Source organism: Cebidichthys violaceus, unplaced genomic scaffold, assembly GCF_023349555.1.
Source record: "Cebidichthys violaceus isolate CVI_PGR_0920_01 unplaced genomic scaffold, fCebVio1.0.p SCAF_12, whole genome shotgun sequence".
In the NCBI taxonomy this organism is placed as follows: Eukaryota; Metazoa; Chordata; class Actinopteri; order Perciformes; family Stichaeidae; genus Cebidichthys; species Cebidichthys violaceus.
The window spans coordinates 11,284,854-11,301,174 of NW_027176285.1; the positions used below are offsets into that span (position 1 = coordinate 11,284,854).

At 39.8% G+C, this 16,321-nt stretch overlaps 3 protein-coding genes across 3 annotated transcripts in view; 2 read left to right on the forward strand and 1 right to left on the reverse strand.

Annotated features, from left to right (window-relative positions):
* Positions 1-801: 801 nt before the first annotated feature.
* crybb1 (crystallin, beta B1) lies at positions 802-4,614 on the reverse strand. Its single transcript, XM_068705564.1, has 6 exons — positions 4,575-4,614; positions 4,215-4,360; positions 3,352-3,470; positions 3,090-3,222; positions 2,191-2,333; positions 802-979 (listed from the first exon to the last, which is right to left on the reverse strand). Exons 2-6 carry the CDS (start codon positions 4,335-4,337, stop codon positions 802-804), a joined length of 696 nt encoding a protein of 231 aa, XP_068561665.1. The 5' UTR covers positions 4,338-4,360; positions 4,575-4,614.
* Positions 4,615-8,569: 3,955 nt separating this feature from the next.
* Positions 8,570-10,581, forward strand: cryba4 (crystallin, beta A4). Its single transcript, XM_068705565.1, has 6 exons — positions 8,570-8,643; positions 8,972-9,015; positions 9,347-9,465; positions 9,559-9,700; positions 9,888-10,030; positions 10,420-10,581. Exons 2-6 carry the CDS (start codon positions 8,977-8,979, stop codon positions 10,565-10,567), a joined length of 591 nt encoding a protein of 196 aa, XP_068561666.1. The 5' UTR covers positions 8,570-8,643; positions 8,972-8,976; the 3' UTR covers positions 10,568-10,581.
* A 1,995-nt stretch (positions 10,582-12,576) lies between these two features.
* Positions 12,577-16,321, forward strand: part of grk3 (G protein-coupled receptor kinase 3) — a 44,798-nt gene continuing 41,053 nt past the window's right edge. Inside the window, 1 exon segment of the mRNA XM_068706355.1 lies at positions 12,577-14,157. Within this exon segment, the coding sequence (XP_068562456.1) occupies positions 14,045-14,157 (113 nt within the window). The 5' untranslated portion in view covers positions 12,577-14,044.

Here is a 16,321-nt window from a genome sequence, read left to right on the forward strand (position 1 = left end):
CAGGTTCTAGTGCTCATTGAGGAGATTTAGTGGTCCTTAAAGGGGTTGTAGTGTTCACCAAGGAGGTTCTAGGGGTTTCTAAAGAGGTATTAGTGATCATTTGGGAGGTTCTGCCCCCTAAAGATGTTCTAGTGGTCTCTAAGGAGGCTCTTTAACTGATTCTTATGGTCAGTGAAGAGATTCTAGGGTCCTTAAAGAGGTTCCAGTGGTCGGGCTATTTATTTATGTATTTCTGTACTTCTTCTATATATATAATTCTACTGACTGCATATCTTTATGCATAATGTTTGTTTGGGTCATTTCATTATCTGGCACTATGTACGGTATATTGCTGTATCTTTAATTAAAACAATTGGGCCATATATTTACTTAGTAAGTCTGTAATTCTACTGACCACATCCCATATTATGTGTGTGTATTATTGGTAACCCTACACAATAAATACAGAAAATGTAAAAACAGCACAATAAATTAAAACTTTAACTTTAAGGTCACAACAAAGCAGCTACACACCATCAACAGGAGCATCATCCAAACACTGTCTGCAGAGAGAATAAAGGTGATCCAGCCACAGGGAGGTTTCAGGTGTTTCACAACATGTTTATTTTTTTTTAGCACCATAAAAAGTCAGTGAATGTTTGTCCCGTGTATATTTATATTTGCTCTCAATCTGTCTTTCCTCTGGGATGGAGCGGTGGTGGTGGATGATTTAGGAAAGGAGGCATTTTTTTTTTGAGAAATAAAAAGCTGAGAGGGCTGCGTGGCGTCGACGGAGCCGAACAGAGTTCCAGCGGGCGTCATTCACTTGCTGGCGGAGGTGAAGGTGAAGCATCCTCTCTGGTGGAACTGCATGTCCCTGATGCGACGCATGGACTGGATCTGGGGCTGGAAGGCACTGAAGTCGTTGTAGTGTCTGTAGTCACCGCACTCAAACAGGTACTGGTAGCCTCTGTATCCGGGGTACTGGTAACCCACCCACCTGAGGGAGACAAGGAGAACGTTATGGGTCACTTTAATCTCCCTTGATCACATGATTAGTCTATTCCTCTCTCGCCGTAGGGTTTCTGAGTAGACTAGAGGTCCTATAAGGGGTTCTAGTGGTCATTGAGGAGGTTCTATGAGTTTTTAAGAGGTTCCAGTGATCATTGAGAACATTCTAGGAGTCCGTAAAGAGGTTCCAGTGGTCAATGATTACATTCTAGGATTCATCAAAGAGGTTCTAGTGGTCAATGAGGAAATTCTATGAGTTTAAGAGGTTCTAGTGATCAATGATAAGGTTCTGTGAGTTTTTAGGAGGTTGTAGTGATCAATCAGGAGGTCTAAATTGGTTCTAGTGGTCCTTGATGATATTCTAGTGATCCCTAAAGAGGTTCTATTTAGGAGGTTTTATGGGTCCCAAAAAGTGTTGTAGTGGTAATTGAGGGGGTTCTAGGGGTCCTTTAAGGAGGTTGAAGTTTTAATTGATGTGCTTTTTAGGGGTCCCTAAAGAGGTTCATGTGGTCCTTCAGGAGGATTGATAAGCCCAAGGGGTTTGTCAATTGAGGAGGTTCTAGAGGCCGTTGATTAGATTTGAGAGGTCCATTAAGAAGTTCTAGTAGTCCTTTGGGAGGCTATAGGAGGCTACAAATCCTTTAAAATGTACTGTTGTAATTGGGGAGGTAATTAGGAGATTCTGGTTGTCATTGATAAGGTTCCAGTGGTCAACGAGGAGGTTCTATGAGTGTTTAAGAGGTTCTAGTGATCATTGAGGATGTCTTAGTAGACCTTCAGGACCTTTTAGAGATCCTCTAGGGGGCTGAATCCCACCACCATCATCCAAACACAGAAGGAGGGAACATCTTTATGGAATAATAACGTTCAACCCTCCATCAGAGTTCCACACATTTATAGAATCAATAACAGAGAACTCTGAAGCTGTTTCTGGAGGCCTGTAGGGGGAACAGCTGTGTACTTCACTGTGAGACTCTGGAGGTCATAAAAAATGTGAAGAAAAAAAATGTGTCTAAAAATACACATTTGTCGACAAATAAAAACCCCAGGCAGTCAGCTTTGAGCCTTGTGATGACCCTACTTCTCATGAACAACTACATTGTAATGGAACTCTGGAGGCCTGCAGCTGCAGTACAGAGCCTCCACTTTAGATATACTTATATATGCTCTAATGAATTGATGTTGCTGGTGTCTACTCACGCTCCTCCGGGGACCCTCACGCTGCCCACTCTGTCACAGAAGCCATGCGCCCAGAGGGTGGGCACGTCATCCTCCTGGATCTCCATCTTGTTGCCCTTGAAGTCGGAGAGCTCGTACAGGCAGATCTTGTGCTCCATGCTGTCCTGCAGGGAGGAGATTAAGAGTTAGCATTTAATGTTATACGTGTTCATGTAAATTAGTTATATTTGTTTAATCTAAAGGGAGGTGGTGTTGGTTTATCGGTGCCACAAAAGCTAAGTTTAAAATGTCCTAAAAAAGAATCCAAGAGAAGCAAACTTATCGTTAGAAGCGATTATTAGTCTATGGACAGAAAACTTCTCAGGAACTATTTTAATAATCCACTAATAGTCTCATTTTTCAAGCAAAAATACCAAAACATTTGCTGGTTCCAGCTCCTCAAATGTGACAAAATGCTGCTTTTCTTTGTCATACATGACACTAAATTAATTGTCTTTAGATTTTAGACTGTTTGTCAGACAAATGTAGACATTTCAATAAGTCATGTCCTCTGAGGACACATTTTTGTCTACTTATATATTAGATATTTTTACAATTTAGATTTATGTTGTTAAATAACAATTCCAGTCTTGTTTGTGTTATTTTGTTGTTTGTTTTGTATAATTATTCTTATCATTATTCATGCCTTTCACCACAGGGTTTCTCACTAAACAATATGCCTTCAAAATGTATACATACAGTCTTGTTTAACTGTACCATCTTTTTGGAAAAACAATATATAGATGTATGTAGTTTTAAAAAATATGTATTTTAAATTTTTAATTTAATTTAATTTAATTTAATTTAATTTAATTTAATTTAATTTAATTTAATTTAATTTAATTTAATTTAGTTTAATTTAATTTAATTTAATTTCTTACCATGCGGATGGGCTTGAGGGACATGAGGCAGTCGCTGCGGTAGGAGTTGCTCCAGGTGTCCCAGCGAGGATACTCTCCCTTCTCCAGGATGAACATCTCCCCACGGAAGTTAGTCTGCTCAAAGGCAACGAAGCTGGAGAAGGGGGTCCGCCGGGCACGGGGGGGGCACAGAGGGGTTGGAGAGGACAGGAGAGAAGAATTAGAGGAGAGACGACGGTGAACATGTTGTGATTGTGATCACAGAGTCTGTGTGTCCACTTACGGGCCGCACTCCACAATGATACTACGCACTCTATCCATGCCACGGTCACACACGTTCATACACTCATTCTGGACCTCGATCATCCGGCCCTGGAAGTTCTCCTGGTCGAACATCATGATCTGCACAGAAGAGGTTTCACACATTACACCGGTACCATGAAAACATGTCCCAGCAGAGTCTGCCTCAACTCTAAACTGGAAGAATAATCGGTGGGAAGTGTATTTACAAAAGTATTCTCCTTTTCTACTCTGTACTTGTACTCCACCACATTTCAGATGAAAATATTCTACTTTTATTACTCCACTAGTTTTATTAACAGCTTTAGCTTCTTTGCAGAAAACAAGAGATAAAATATTCCGGTTGTGTTCTAGTTGCGTTATAGAACAGTATGTAATTCTGTTCAGTATGTTTCTCCAGCTAAACAGCATTAAAATGATGTGTGTATGTCAATGCAGCAATAATAAAAATTGCAATAATATAACAACTCCCAAATGAGTTTTTCTGCACAATGAATCATTGAACTTTCAGTATTTTTGCACAAGTGGTATTGCTACTGCACTTTTACTACTACTACTAAGTAAATAATGTGAAAACTTCTTCTTCCACTGTCTGTTGAATCCATTTAAATAAAATGAAACTAATCCAAGCTATATGAAGCAATAACCTGTATGAAAAGCCCCCTTTAAAGGGTCTGCTCACTCAAATTATTATTCGTGGTATAGCTTTAAAAAAACGGCAACGAATCTCTATAGAAACAACGTCCTGATCTACTTTAAAAACAGAACAAATGAAACAAAAACTATCTGCCGTCTGTCTGGATATGAGGAACTGTCCCTTTAAATAAAACCAGCAGTGGCACTCACTCTGTAGGATCCCATGCCGGGCTCTCCGGTCTTGGTGGCCTTGCTGGAGGCGGCTGGAGCGGGGGCTCCCTTGTCCTTGGCGTCGGTGCCCTGGCTGGAGGCGGACTTGGCGGTCTGAGACATGGTGAGAGGGGCTTCAGGAGAGTCTGGGTGAGAGAGATTGAGGGGACGGAACAGAAATAGAAGGTGTCAACGCAAGTGACAAGGAGACAGTGGAGGTGTTGACGTGGTCAGAGGGCTGGTGTGTTTATGGGATGAGGATTAAAACACAAATCTGCTGTTTTTTTATGTGGGGGGTCATGGGTGGACGGGGGGGCCCTGGACTTCTGGTTCTGGTGTCTGCGGTCCGTGTGTCCTTACCTGCGTTAGTATAGCTTGCAGTGCCGTGTGGGAGGCTGGCTCGTGCTGGTGCCTTTTAACGCTCGACCCAAGCTTTTATACTCTGGCAAAGGCCAAACGTGGAGGCTCACGGCACAAAAGAAAAAGCCCCTCGTCATCACAGTCGGCCCGTGCCAAAGCCAGCCGGGTCATCGCATCGCCTGGAAAACGCCGCCCGGCCGCCTCTGGCCAATGCCGTAAGCGTTTTGCTATCAAAGGAAACCACTGACCGAGGCATTCCCCCCCCACGCCCATCATCATGTGTTGGGTTGGTTGGCCATGTAGAGAGAAGGAATGCAAAAGGTTCAGAGGGCACAAAGAGGTAATCCCTTCTCTCTATCACCTACAGGGAAAACACACAACATATTCTCTGGAAACAAAGATTTTAAAATCAGCCATCCATCTGAAACAGAAAGCTTATTGTTTTTTAGGAACCACAGCGAGAAAATAATGAAAATAAATGGGAATAAACACACCTGGTTATCATTTCTACAACAGTTAAATTGGGTCTTGTTGTGTTAAATGGATCATTTCAAAGAAAACACAAGAAAAGTGTGATTTATATGAGTTTTAGCTGCTTAACGGCTAATTAACCTAAAAGGTCAGGTAAATACATAGTTTTACATTTTGCTTTCTCTCTAAAGGGTGAGAGGAGAAGATTTATATCAATCCCTTATCTGTGTGTTAGCTGCAGAGCTGGAGTCAGTAGGCAGTTAGCCTAGCTTAGCATAAAAACTGGAAGCAGGAAGGAAACAGCTATGAATACACCTAGCAACAAGCCTGATCACACCTGAAAACAGGTCAGTGAAAGGCTAGCTGGTAAACCGATGTAGCAGCAGGATAGCTAACCGCTAGCATGCTAGCCAGCCGAGAACATGCGACATCTATCTGAAGTGCTTACTGTTTCTGCTTTTACAGTAATATCTATATAATGCTTGATAACCTTAGCTAACGTTAGCCACCATACACTAATGTTCACACCAGACCAAGTAAGACTATAGCAGCAAAACTGTAGTAAACAGTTTTATTATTTATAAACTCAACTTTTCATTTGAAAGATTTTCAAAAATCTACATTCATAAATATATATTGATGCACTGTTTGAATTATATAACGCAATCAAACTGGAGGTGACTGCGTTCCAGTTCAACAGCTCCAGCTAGTTTAGCCACTATTAGCATTACCAGTTGGCAACAACACATTATTTTGAGCATATAAACAGCGTAGCAACATGTTAACAGATATGAGTTGGACAGTATTGTATTGTACTGATTTAATAAAGGCACAAGTAAGACAGAAGTGCAAATGAACAGCATAGTACTACAGTTTTTTTACTGGGCAGCCATCTTGGATTTTGTGGTTGGGATTCGTGGGGTTCTTCCAAATTTCAGAGTCTGAAGTCTGACTTCCAGATGAAATTTCCGACCGGGAACTCAGAAATTCCGACTTTGAATGGAATGCAGCATAACAACCAGAGTCACGCATTCTACAAACACATTAACACCTATGCAATGTTCAATAGCATTAGCTAACGTTAGCCACCATGAGCTAATGGTCACATCAGATGAAGTACGACAGTAGAAGCAAAAGTTTTATTGCAAAAGAACTGAATTCATCATTTGTAAGAGGAAGATTATTCTTTCAATCTACATCCATAAAGATATATAGATACACTGTTAGAATTTAATAACTATAAACCATCATAATTCCATAATTAAAGCAAGTAAATGAGGATTGTTGGTCTTCAGGGGTGAAATAAATATTGTTGGTGGTGATGATAATTCTTGGATTACAGCCTGTATTACATCTGGATTACATCACCTCTGCTGTGATTATTTCCATTCTGGAAGCAGTTTGGATTAAAACGTGTTTGATATGTGCAGATTAGGTGTGAACTAATCCCGCTGTGTAATCTGTGTGGTTCCTGTTGGATTCTGTGCAACAAATCTGGCAGGAGATCAAACCGCAATACTGTTTTTGGTGGAGTATCAAAAGACTGCAGTGCCTGAATAGATGCATAATAATTTATCACATTGTTAGAAATCTCTTTTGATAAAGGATGGTGATATTACATTTTTGTATATATTTCTATTTTTTATCATACTCACAATTTTATAAAATTAAATTAAATAAAATTAAATAAAATTAAATAAAATTAAATTGTATTGCTCTCTGTATTTAAATGTCCAACATAAATAAAGTTATATTATATTGCTATTTTTTAACAGCGACGGATGAATACATTTTTTGGTACTCATGTTTATATTTGTCAATGTAAAGTATTATTTTGGTTTAATAAACTAAACTCAAGAAGAAGCTTTGTGCACCGACACAATCCCCAGTGAACCTCTCTGCTCCGAACAGGAAGATGTTTGTCCCTGTATCACTTCCTCTCATCAATAAACTCTCAGTCTTCAGCAGCCGTCACTCTTTCATCCCTTCATCCAAAATCATCTGTGAGACATAAAACCTGACTGTTCTCTTTATTCCATCTTGTTTATTTATTAAAACTATTATTATATTTATTTTAATGTTTCTATTCACAGTTCAGGCCACCAACAGGAACAAATACATAGATGTTTCCTGACCTCATGACCTGTCCCTTCTGTAACGTTTAATTGTTGTTGATTGTTAAATGTTATGCACCTCCCGTCATGTCAAATTCCTTGTATGTTCAACATACCATGGCAATAAACGGTTCTGATTCTGATTCTGATGAACCATCCCGTCAGCTGATCATGACACCGTGTAACTGATCTCCACTCATTTGTGATCCACACAATCCCAATAAATCAATAATGTCTTTCAGGAAGGAAACTGTTTTGTTCTCATGATGAGCAGAATCTATTCTTTTACTTTGAAGGAAAAACTATAAAGTGATTCACTAATTATCAGTGGTGGTATTACTACTCCACAGTATAGAAATACTCTGTTACAAGTAAATGTCCTGCATTCAAAGTTTAACTCAAGTAAAAGTACAAAAGAAAAAAAAAAAGTAAAAAAAATGACATTATACTGAATGGTCCAATTTAGAATATTATTGAAGTATTATTATTGATGCATTAATATGTGCATTGCTTTAATGTTTTGTATACCTCTGAGATGTAGTACAGTATAAAGTACAATATTTACTCTGAGATGTAGTATAGTAAAAAGTACAACATGTACCTCTGAGATGTAGTACAGTAAAAAGTACAACATCTACTTCAAATACAATAATATTATATTATATTTTAAAAAGCTCTTCACTGAGATAATCTGTAGATATTTAATGGATTTGTTTGTTGTTGTTGTTTAGTTTTTTGTAAATGGGAGAGTTGGTGACGTCTCTTAACTTCACGTAGGTCGGAACAAATGTTTGACACACAAATAAAATACATGACATGATAGAATGAATATATGTAATTTTGACATAATGAGTACTTTACTTTTGGTTCATTCAGTATATTATGAGGATAACATAGTTTTACTGAAGTTTTGAATGCAGGATATGTACTTGTATCAGAGTGTTGTATTACTTTTACTTCAGTAAAAGTTCTGAATACTTTGAACAACTTAGAAAAGTAATGTTTTGATAATCTAATAATCTTTAATTGTTAATAATAATGTTTCCAAACGTGAGGATTGGATGTTTTTTATTTGTCACATTTGATCATAAACTGAATATCTTTTGTTTTTGGACTTTTGATTCATCACAAGGGCTTTTTTATTCATTATTTTAGGACTTTTTATGGAAGAAACTTGAATATTCAACAGAATAAGTATGTTTATAATAAATATAATATTTGTTTCAATGATAGCTGCATCTTCTCGTCTGTCTTATATTCCTGTGTCTCCATGTGTCCACTGTTACAACGTGATAATGTGGCGTCTGCACTTCTGCCCCGTCCACAGATTAACCACGCTTTTGTTGGGGGGGGCACAAAAAAAAAAGGTGGCCCCTCCCCCGCTGCTGACCCGGGGCTTTCTGTGTGGCCCCCTGCCAGGGGAGGCTTTAAAAGGGTGGGGGCGCGTGGCTCCTCTCACTCTCACAGCAGGACACCAAAGCGAGGTGAGTCCCCTCACCGTCCCTCAGCCACACACACACACACACACACACACACACACAAATCCCCCCAAAAAAGACAAGGGCCCAAAAGCCGGTGGAGGCTCTCTGCAGCAAGAGCAGATAACAAAAAGATGAAGAACTAAATATAGATTGTATTCATTCTAGTTGCTGAAGCTCTTCTAAAAACACACACTGTTGTTTTATAGGTTATTCAATGTGTCGTCTGCATAGAATAACACTGAGTTTCTCTCCTGTCGTGCTGCTTTAATTTAAAATGCCTAAACTTTTACTTTTAGTCTCATCAGTCTGTGCTTTTTCTTTTTCTTTCCAGACAAGATGACTCACCATTGCACCAAATTCTCCGGTCACTGGAAGGTGAGTCTGCATTTATGGAAAAACACAAGATTCATATTTTAACCTCTCTGGAGAGAAATTACTTACTATTTAATAGTTTACTAGTTTTTAAGAGTTTGTTTGAGATGTTTTTATCTTGTCTTGAATCTCTAAATTGACTTATCTGGTTAAATAAAGCTAAATATAATAAATAACACTATCTAAATCTGTAAAACTACCTCAATGTTACGCCTTTAAACTAAAGATTTCTTACATCAAACAGTGTTTTTTTAGTGTCTATATGTAGTTATTGTTATTGTGCATCAGCTGCTTTATTTTCTTTAAACACATCTGCATCTCTTTCCTCCTCCAGATCATTGTCTTCGACGAGGAGTGCTTCCAGGGCCGTCGCCATGAGTTCACCTCTGAGTGCTGCAACGTGATGGAGTTCGGCTTCGAGACCGTGCGCTCCCTGAGGGTGGAGAGCGGAGCGTGAGTGAACTGCTCCGATATATACTCTAATAATATCCTGCAAAAAAAAAGGAGTTTTTAAAAGAGAGTTGTGGTGTATTTTGTGTGTGACAGCTGGGTGGGTTACGAGCACGCCTCCTACCAGGGGCAGCAGTTCGTCCTGGAGAGAGGAGAGTACCCCCAGTGTGACGCCTTCGGAGGCAGCAACGCCTACCACATCGAGAGGATGACCTCCTTCAGACCCATCGCCTGTGCTGTAAGTCTGGTCTACTTTTTAGCTTCAGGAACACTGCGTTAGCAGATTTGAAGGATGAATGAAAAACTCTCTGGTTCCTACTGAAGATGTGAAGCTATCTTTTATATTATATATTATTTTCTTTTAGGATTAAAAAGAACAACTCCTGAGTGTGTTCCTGTGTGTGTGTGTGTGTGTTTTCCTGCAGAACCACAGAGAGTGTCGTATGACCATCTTCGAGCGTGAGAACTTCCTGGGCCGTAAGGGTGAGCTCAGTGACGACTATCCCTCCCTCCAGGCCATGGGCTGGTGCAACAATGAAGTGGGCTCTCTCAGGATCCAGTCTGGAGCGTAAGTGTTATGTTATGTTATTGTATTTTATTGCTTTATCTGGTCAGGGACAGTCCACATTAATAAAAACATTCCTGTAAACTTATATTTTTCATCTGTAGTCCCTGAACAGATGTTACAAAGTCAACCTAAAAACTGAATTTACAAAGGATGCAGAAGCAATGAAAGAAGATATAATATTAATATAAGGAGGAACATCATTCTCTTATATTGTCAAGTACTCACAAGTACTCACAACACATTTCCTCTTCACCTTTCTCCCACCAGCATGTTTTAAAAAAACTAAATAATCCTGCTTCCACAACAACAATCTGTTGCAACATGTCATCCTAACTTCCGGCCCTTCTTCCTCCTCCTCCTCTTCCTCTTCCTCCTCCTCCTCCCCACAGATTTGTGTGCTACCAGTACCCTGGTTATCGTGGATACCAGTATATCATGGAGTGTGATCGTCACTGTGGGGAGTTCAAACACTTCAGGGAGTTTGGCTCCCACTGCCAGACCCCTCAGATCCAGTCCATCCGCCGTATTCAGCAGTAACGCCCCCCCCCCCCCAAAAAAAAAAATAAAAAATACCCCCCCCCCCTCTCTCCCATGTGACCCTTCACCTCTGACCCCCAGTGCTGAATAAACTGTCTTTCTTAAACCCTACTGACGTCCACGTGTTGTCCTGATTTACCTCTTCTACTCAACAGGTGCTCTAGAAAACATTTGTGATTTAATAGTTTATAGTATTACAGCGCAGTAAAATTATTTCAAGTAAAACAAAAAAAACTTAAATAATAATTTGAATTATCAAGAAAAAATGGCAAAAATCTGGTTTTCAAATGAGAAGATCTGCTTTATTCCTCTCTTATATGATTGCAAATGTAAAAGTCTGGGGTTCTATTCACTTTGTGAATATTTGACATATTTTTCAGGTGGTTTATAGACTAAATGATGGAGAAAAACAACCTTTGTATAGATTACACAGGTAAAACCACAATAAATAAATGATACAAACAATAAAAGCAAAGTGACGAATAAATTTGATTTAAAATCAATCTTGGATTTGCTTTTTTGGCAATTTGTTCCACATTAATAAATTAATCTAAAATAAATAGAATAAATAAAATAAACATTTGTTAAAGCTGCAGTTAAAGAACATATCATTTATTTAACTGATCACAGTTAAAAGCTTATAATATATATATCTTTTAGTTCAAAGGTTACCAAATGTCACTTATGACTCCTAAACAAAGAGAAGAATTCATTGGTGGTGCATGCTTTTTCTGCAGGGTCAAGGTATGAAACACCTGTTTCTGATGAATAATGCTCCTGATCCTACATGTGAAGGCCTGCTGCAGCCTACAGGCCTGATCTTCACACTGCATGAAGAGCAGTTCCTCTACCAACCAGGAAACGGCACTATGTTCCCACACAAACACAGCTCTCAGGAGGAAATGAATACACTAAGATGTAACATTAATTATCAGGGGAGGCATGCACATTCAGATTAAATGTGGAAAAAACAATATATTATTTCACACCGACATCAAAAATAGACCATGCTATGTGTGCTGCAGGGAGGATTTCATACAAACAAATACAGTAAATATGTGTGTTGTGAAATGTCCTGTAACAGTAAAGGTCGTAAATCATCACAAAATACTCTAAATGTGTAAGAAAGGGGAACTCCAGAACTGTAAAACTGTGGTTATGTATAGCTATACATGTATTCTTTCATTTCCGATTCAAAGAGATGAAAATGCAGTTTTTGTAACGTGTATAAAAATAGAAAAACAAAAAAGCCATTCACTCTCTCTCTCAACGCCTGAGAGTCCGGCTCCAGCCAACAATGAGACCGCTCCGGGTTTTATGAGCCTCTCCTCCACCGCAGTGGGAGGAAGTTGGACCCACAAAGCAAGCAGTAGCAAAATATATATATATATATATATATATATATATATATATATATATATATATATATATATATATATATATATATATATATATATATATATATATATATACACACACACACACACACACACACACACACACACACACACACATAAAAATACATCAATCTAGAGGGACTTTTAATTAAAACATGTCCCGAGCTGGAAAACGGACAGCTTAACCGGAAAAAAAGAAGCGATACGCTTGTATCGGCTGGGAAGAGACGCTCCAGGGTTGGCCGCGGACGGACAGCTTCTTTTAGCCGGAGTTTGAGCTCTCCAGAGCGTATAGCCCGAGCAGCCAGGAGTCGCTCGGTTCTTCTTTCGCGATATCGACCTCCGTGTCGTGTTGGGGGTGTTTTTTTACACGACAACGCGATTCTTTAAAAATGTGTTGTCGTGTTATTTAAATACGAGTTTATCGTATTTAAAACATATTTCAAATCAAATATAGTTTTTTATATTTAAATTAATACATTTTATAATTAAATTAAATACTTGACGTATTTAACGTATTTTTACTTTTTTAAATATGAAAGAGGAACACGTTTTAACAAGCTAAACTACCGCCGGAGCCCGATTTCCATCTCCCCCCCTCCTCCTCCTCCTCCTCCACCACCACCACCACCGACATCAGCGTCACCATCAACCCTACGGTCAGTCGCTCTCTGCTGGGTCTCCAGACGAGGAGGGACCACCCCCCTACCACTCAATGAGCAAACTATGGATTATCTTGTGCGATTAACTCTTTGATTTTGACGCTTTTTTGTTTTCCCGGGGTTCTCTCAGAAAAACGCTGCAAGACTTCCCCTTAAATAACGAGCTGACTCGCAGCCGTTAGCTTATTAAACTAAATCCGAAATCGAGCCAGAGTAGCCGTTAAGTCCGCCAGTCAGTGGAGCCTGTTAGCTGCTGGCAACTGGGGCTTTTTAACGAATACATCGGCTGCAGTGAAACAATCCAAACTAGATGTATATACTGATTAATCACGCTTATATGCAGTAGTTAGCCTAACTGGCTAGCAGTTTCTTTTAGCTAGCTAGCTTGGTGGCTAACTAGCAAAGACGAACCCAAAAATATCGAGCAGGCTAAAACAAGTTAGCTTCAGTGGATTTTAGCTCGTGATTAATCGATTACACCCGTTAGCTTTAGCTAAGCCTCTTAAGGTGATTAATGGCATCTTTTCGGGGTGTTTTCTTTTTAATGGATTTAATGGACGTTACACAGGAAGCAGCGACGGAAACATAAACAACAGGAGTTTCTATTTTTATGGATTCCTGGCTCATCTTTAACCTGTGTTGGTTGTATTTCTGCCAAAAGCCCGACCAAGAGATTAGCATTATAATATTTTAATTAGACGTTAAGGAAGACGAAGAAGTAGCACCTCGATGATCAACCTGTCAACCTTTTATTCGAGAGACGAAGAAGAACCACACGTGTCCCTGGGTTATTAGAGGTTTAATGGTTTCTCTTTTTCATCAGGAGCCAGTCAGCCTCTCTAGCTGCTCCATTTAAAGCAAAAATTAGATTTTGTTTTTCTCTCAGTGTTTCTCACAGTGTTTACATTTTAAAGTGGGTGGTGGTGGAAAAAAGAAGAAGTCCTGCACATGCTGCAAACAGTCGTGTTTTTTGGGGACATATTTCCATCAAGAGGGACCAGGAGACCTGTAGGATTGTGACAGCTGTCTCCTGGTGCATCTACCTATCTCTGTGAGACATCTCCTCACTATAAAGATCTCATCTAATTTTTGCTTTATTTTTCCTCTCCCTCAAGCAAACCTGCATTTTTTTTTTTTTACCAAAAAACATGGGATTACAAGGACGCTGATCTCGTGTTTATTTGAGGTCTCCTCTCTTCATTGTGTGTCTGTCACAATGATGGTAGTTTGAGAGACTACAGCCGGAGACAACGACACCTTTTCCCGTCGATGGTCCGCTCAAGCTTGGTGCTTGATGTTGCTCACAATCCTGTGGAGGACATTGTTTTATTTCTAATTCCCTAGAATAACCCCCTCCCTCCAAACACACATCCATCCCTGGTTGTTTTATCGATTTTTGGTCGTCCCAGGGTCGAAAGATGGCGGACCTCGAAGCAGTGCTCGCCGATGTCAGTTATTTGATGGCGATGGAGAAGAGCAAATCTACTCCAGCGGCCAGGGCGAGCAAGAAGATCATCCTTCCGGAGCCCAGGTAAAAAACAGCACCATCTTTAACACCAGCTTTACGTTTGCATGCATGTTAACGGATGGATGTGTTTTGTGTGCACGCTATGCAGCCATATAGGGGGATGGAGGCGTGCTTCCTCCCCCCAAAAACCCCTGTCTCACTTACAGTAGATGTTCAAATATGACTCCTAGTAAACATGCTGCAACTTCATGATGATCACCCCCCCAAAACAGCCATGCATGACTCCATTAGCATGGTATTGCTCTCATCTAACTTACAGAGAAGTTAACTGTGGTGCTCATGTAGCTTCCTGATCAGCAGCTACATGCACAACATGTCACCATATTATCTTCTTTTGCTCTGTCTGATCAATACCAGTACCGTGTCCTGTTCATGTCAGTATGTGATCATAGATACAACACATTTGTGGAGGCTGCAGTCTGTGCTGTTGCTGCCCCCCCCCCCCCTTTGATGCAGTTGCACTGTCACTATGTGCAGCTCTCGATGCTGAAAACCTCTGCACATCCGAGCTGTTTGCAAAGAACCCAGCGTGAGCAGGTCTTCAGAGAGACTTCATCTAGAATCTGATTTAAATACCCCCCCCCCCCCCCAATCCAACATGTACACATCATTGCACACCCTTTTGTCCCTGCAGCTACGCAGCTTGTCGGCCTTGGATCTGTCTCTTTTTACGGGCCTGCAGCGAGCAGCTTGATTGAAGAGGATGTGGTTAAAATTTGGTTATTGAAATGGTTTGTTTTACATACAGAGGGTTAGCAACCTTCACAGAAACCATTTGAGTTTTTAGTCAAATGATCACCGTTGCTGATTCGAGCTTGTGTGTGTGTGTGTGTGTGTGTGTGTGTGTGTGTGTGTGTGTGTGTGTGTGTGTGTGTGTGTCAGTCAGTCAGTCACCACTGTCAGGTTGGATTAGTGCTCCTGGTGTTTTTACATTCATCACCTCGTACTTCAACATTTATTAATCGCCAACTGAAAACTCTTCTTCACACGCCCACACATGTGCAACCAGAGTGGCTCCACATTTCAAAGTGCTGATGTGGGTTAAACGTCCATTTATATTTAAACCTTTTTGTTGTTGTTGTTTGGAGGAGGTCAGCTGGTCGGTTACTTACTGACTGACTTGTGTTGGCAGATCAGCAGAAAGCAACGGTCCAGATGGTGCGTTACAGTCGTGGATATGAATCAAAGGGGAGCTAATTCAATGTGACACCCTGTTAGATGAATTGTCAGTTTTCAAATCATTTAATCAATCCTAAAAAGCAGAAATCCTCTGCTTAAGGAGACACGGTGACCTCCAGTGTTTATCAAACTGTCTATCTTAACCTCAGACGTCTCACTAGATATAGTAATTATTTAATAAGTCAAAGACGTATCGATCACGATGTCTCAGTGTTCCTCTTTTAGATCACACGTCAGGGTTCTATCCTGTTAGCTTCTAGTGACGTTAGCTTCACGCTACTGCTAAGTATTTGTGATTTTTATTTTAAATTTTTTTGTCCTCATTCAAGTTGGTAAATGTGGGTTTCCTTCCTCCTCATCGGTTTCAGTTTGTGTCAGTTTGGTTTTAAATAAACTCAAGTTGCAGAAACGTGACGTTTCAGTCACACGTTTAAATAATGTGTAAATATGAGCAAATAAACAGCTGACGTCAAACTGAAGTTGTGTATTTAGTCATATTTTTGCATATTTAATATGCTGCAAAAGTGGGTTTTTACAGGTTCCTATGAACGTCTAAAGACGTTTCTATTGGTCACTGGCTCTGTAATTTAGTTAAAAACTTTCAAGCCTGCCTCCACAAACGTTATGTTTTTGGAGGAACAATCCCTGAAGGTTCTTTCACTGTACTTGACAGTATTTTTCTTTTACTTATAAGGTTAATATTGAGCTAATAACCTGCAGTGACAGTAAATGTGATTTTGGTAATTTACCATTTGTAATATTTTTCTTTTTTTCTTCAAAGTGTGGTCAGTAAAGCATGCCTATGCTGCGCTAGCTACCGGAGGTCTGCTGAATGTATTTTAACAGTGTTCCTTCATGTCATCGTCTTCTGTCTGTCTTCACTTTCAGAAAACTCGATGATGTTCATTCAGGGAGTGCAGTTAGTGACAGTGTGGTCTCCAAGGGGGCGGGGCTTAAATTTACAATAAATATACTTTTGTTGAATCAG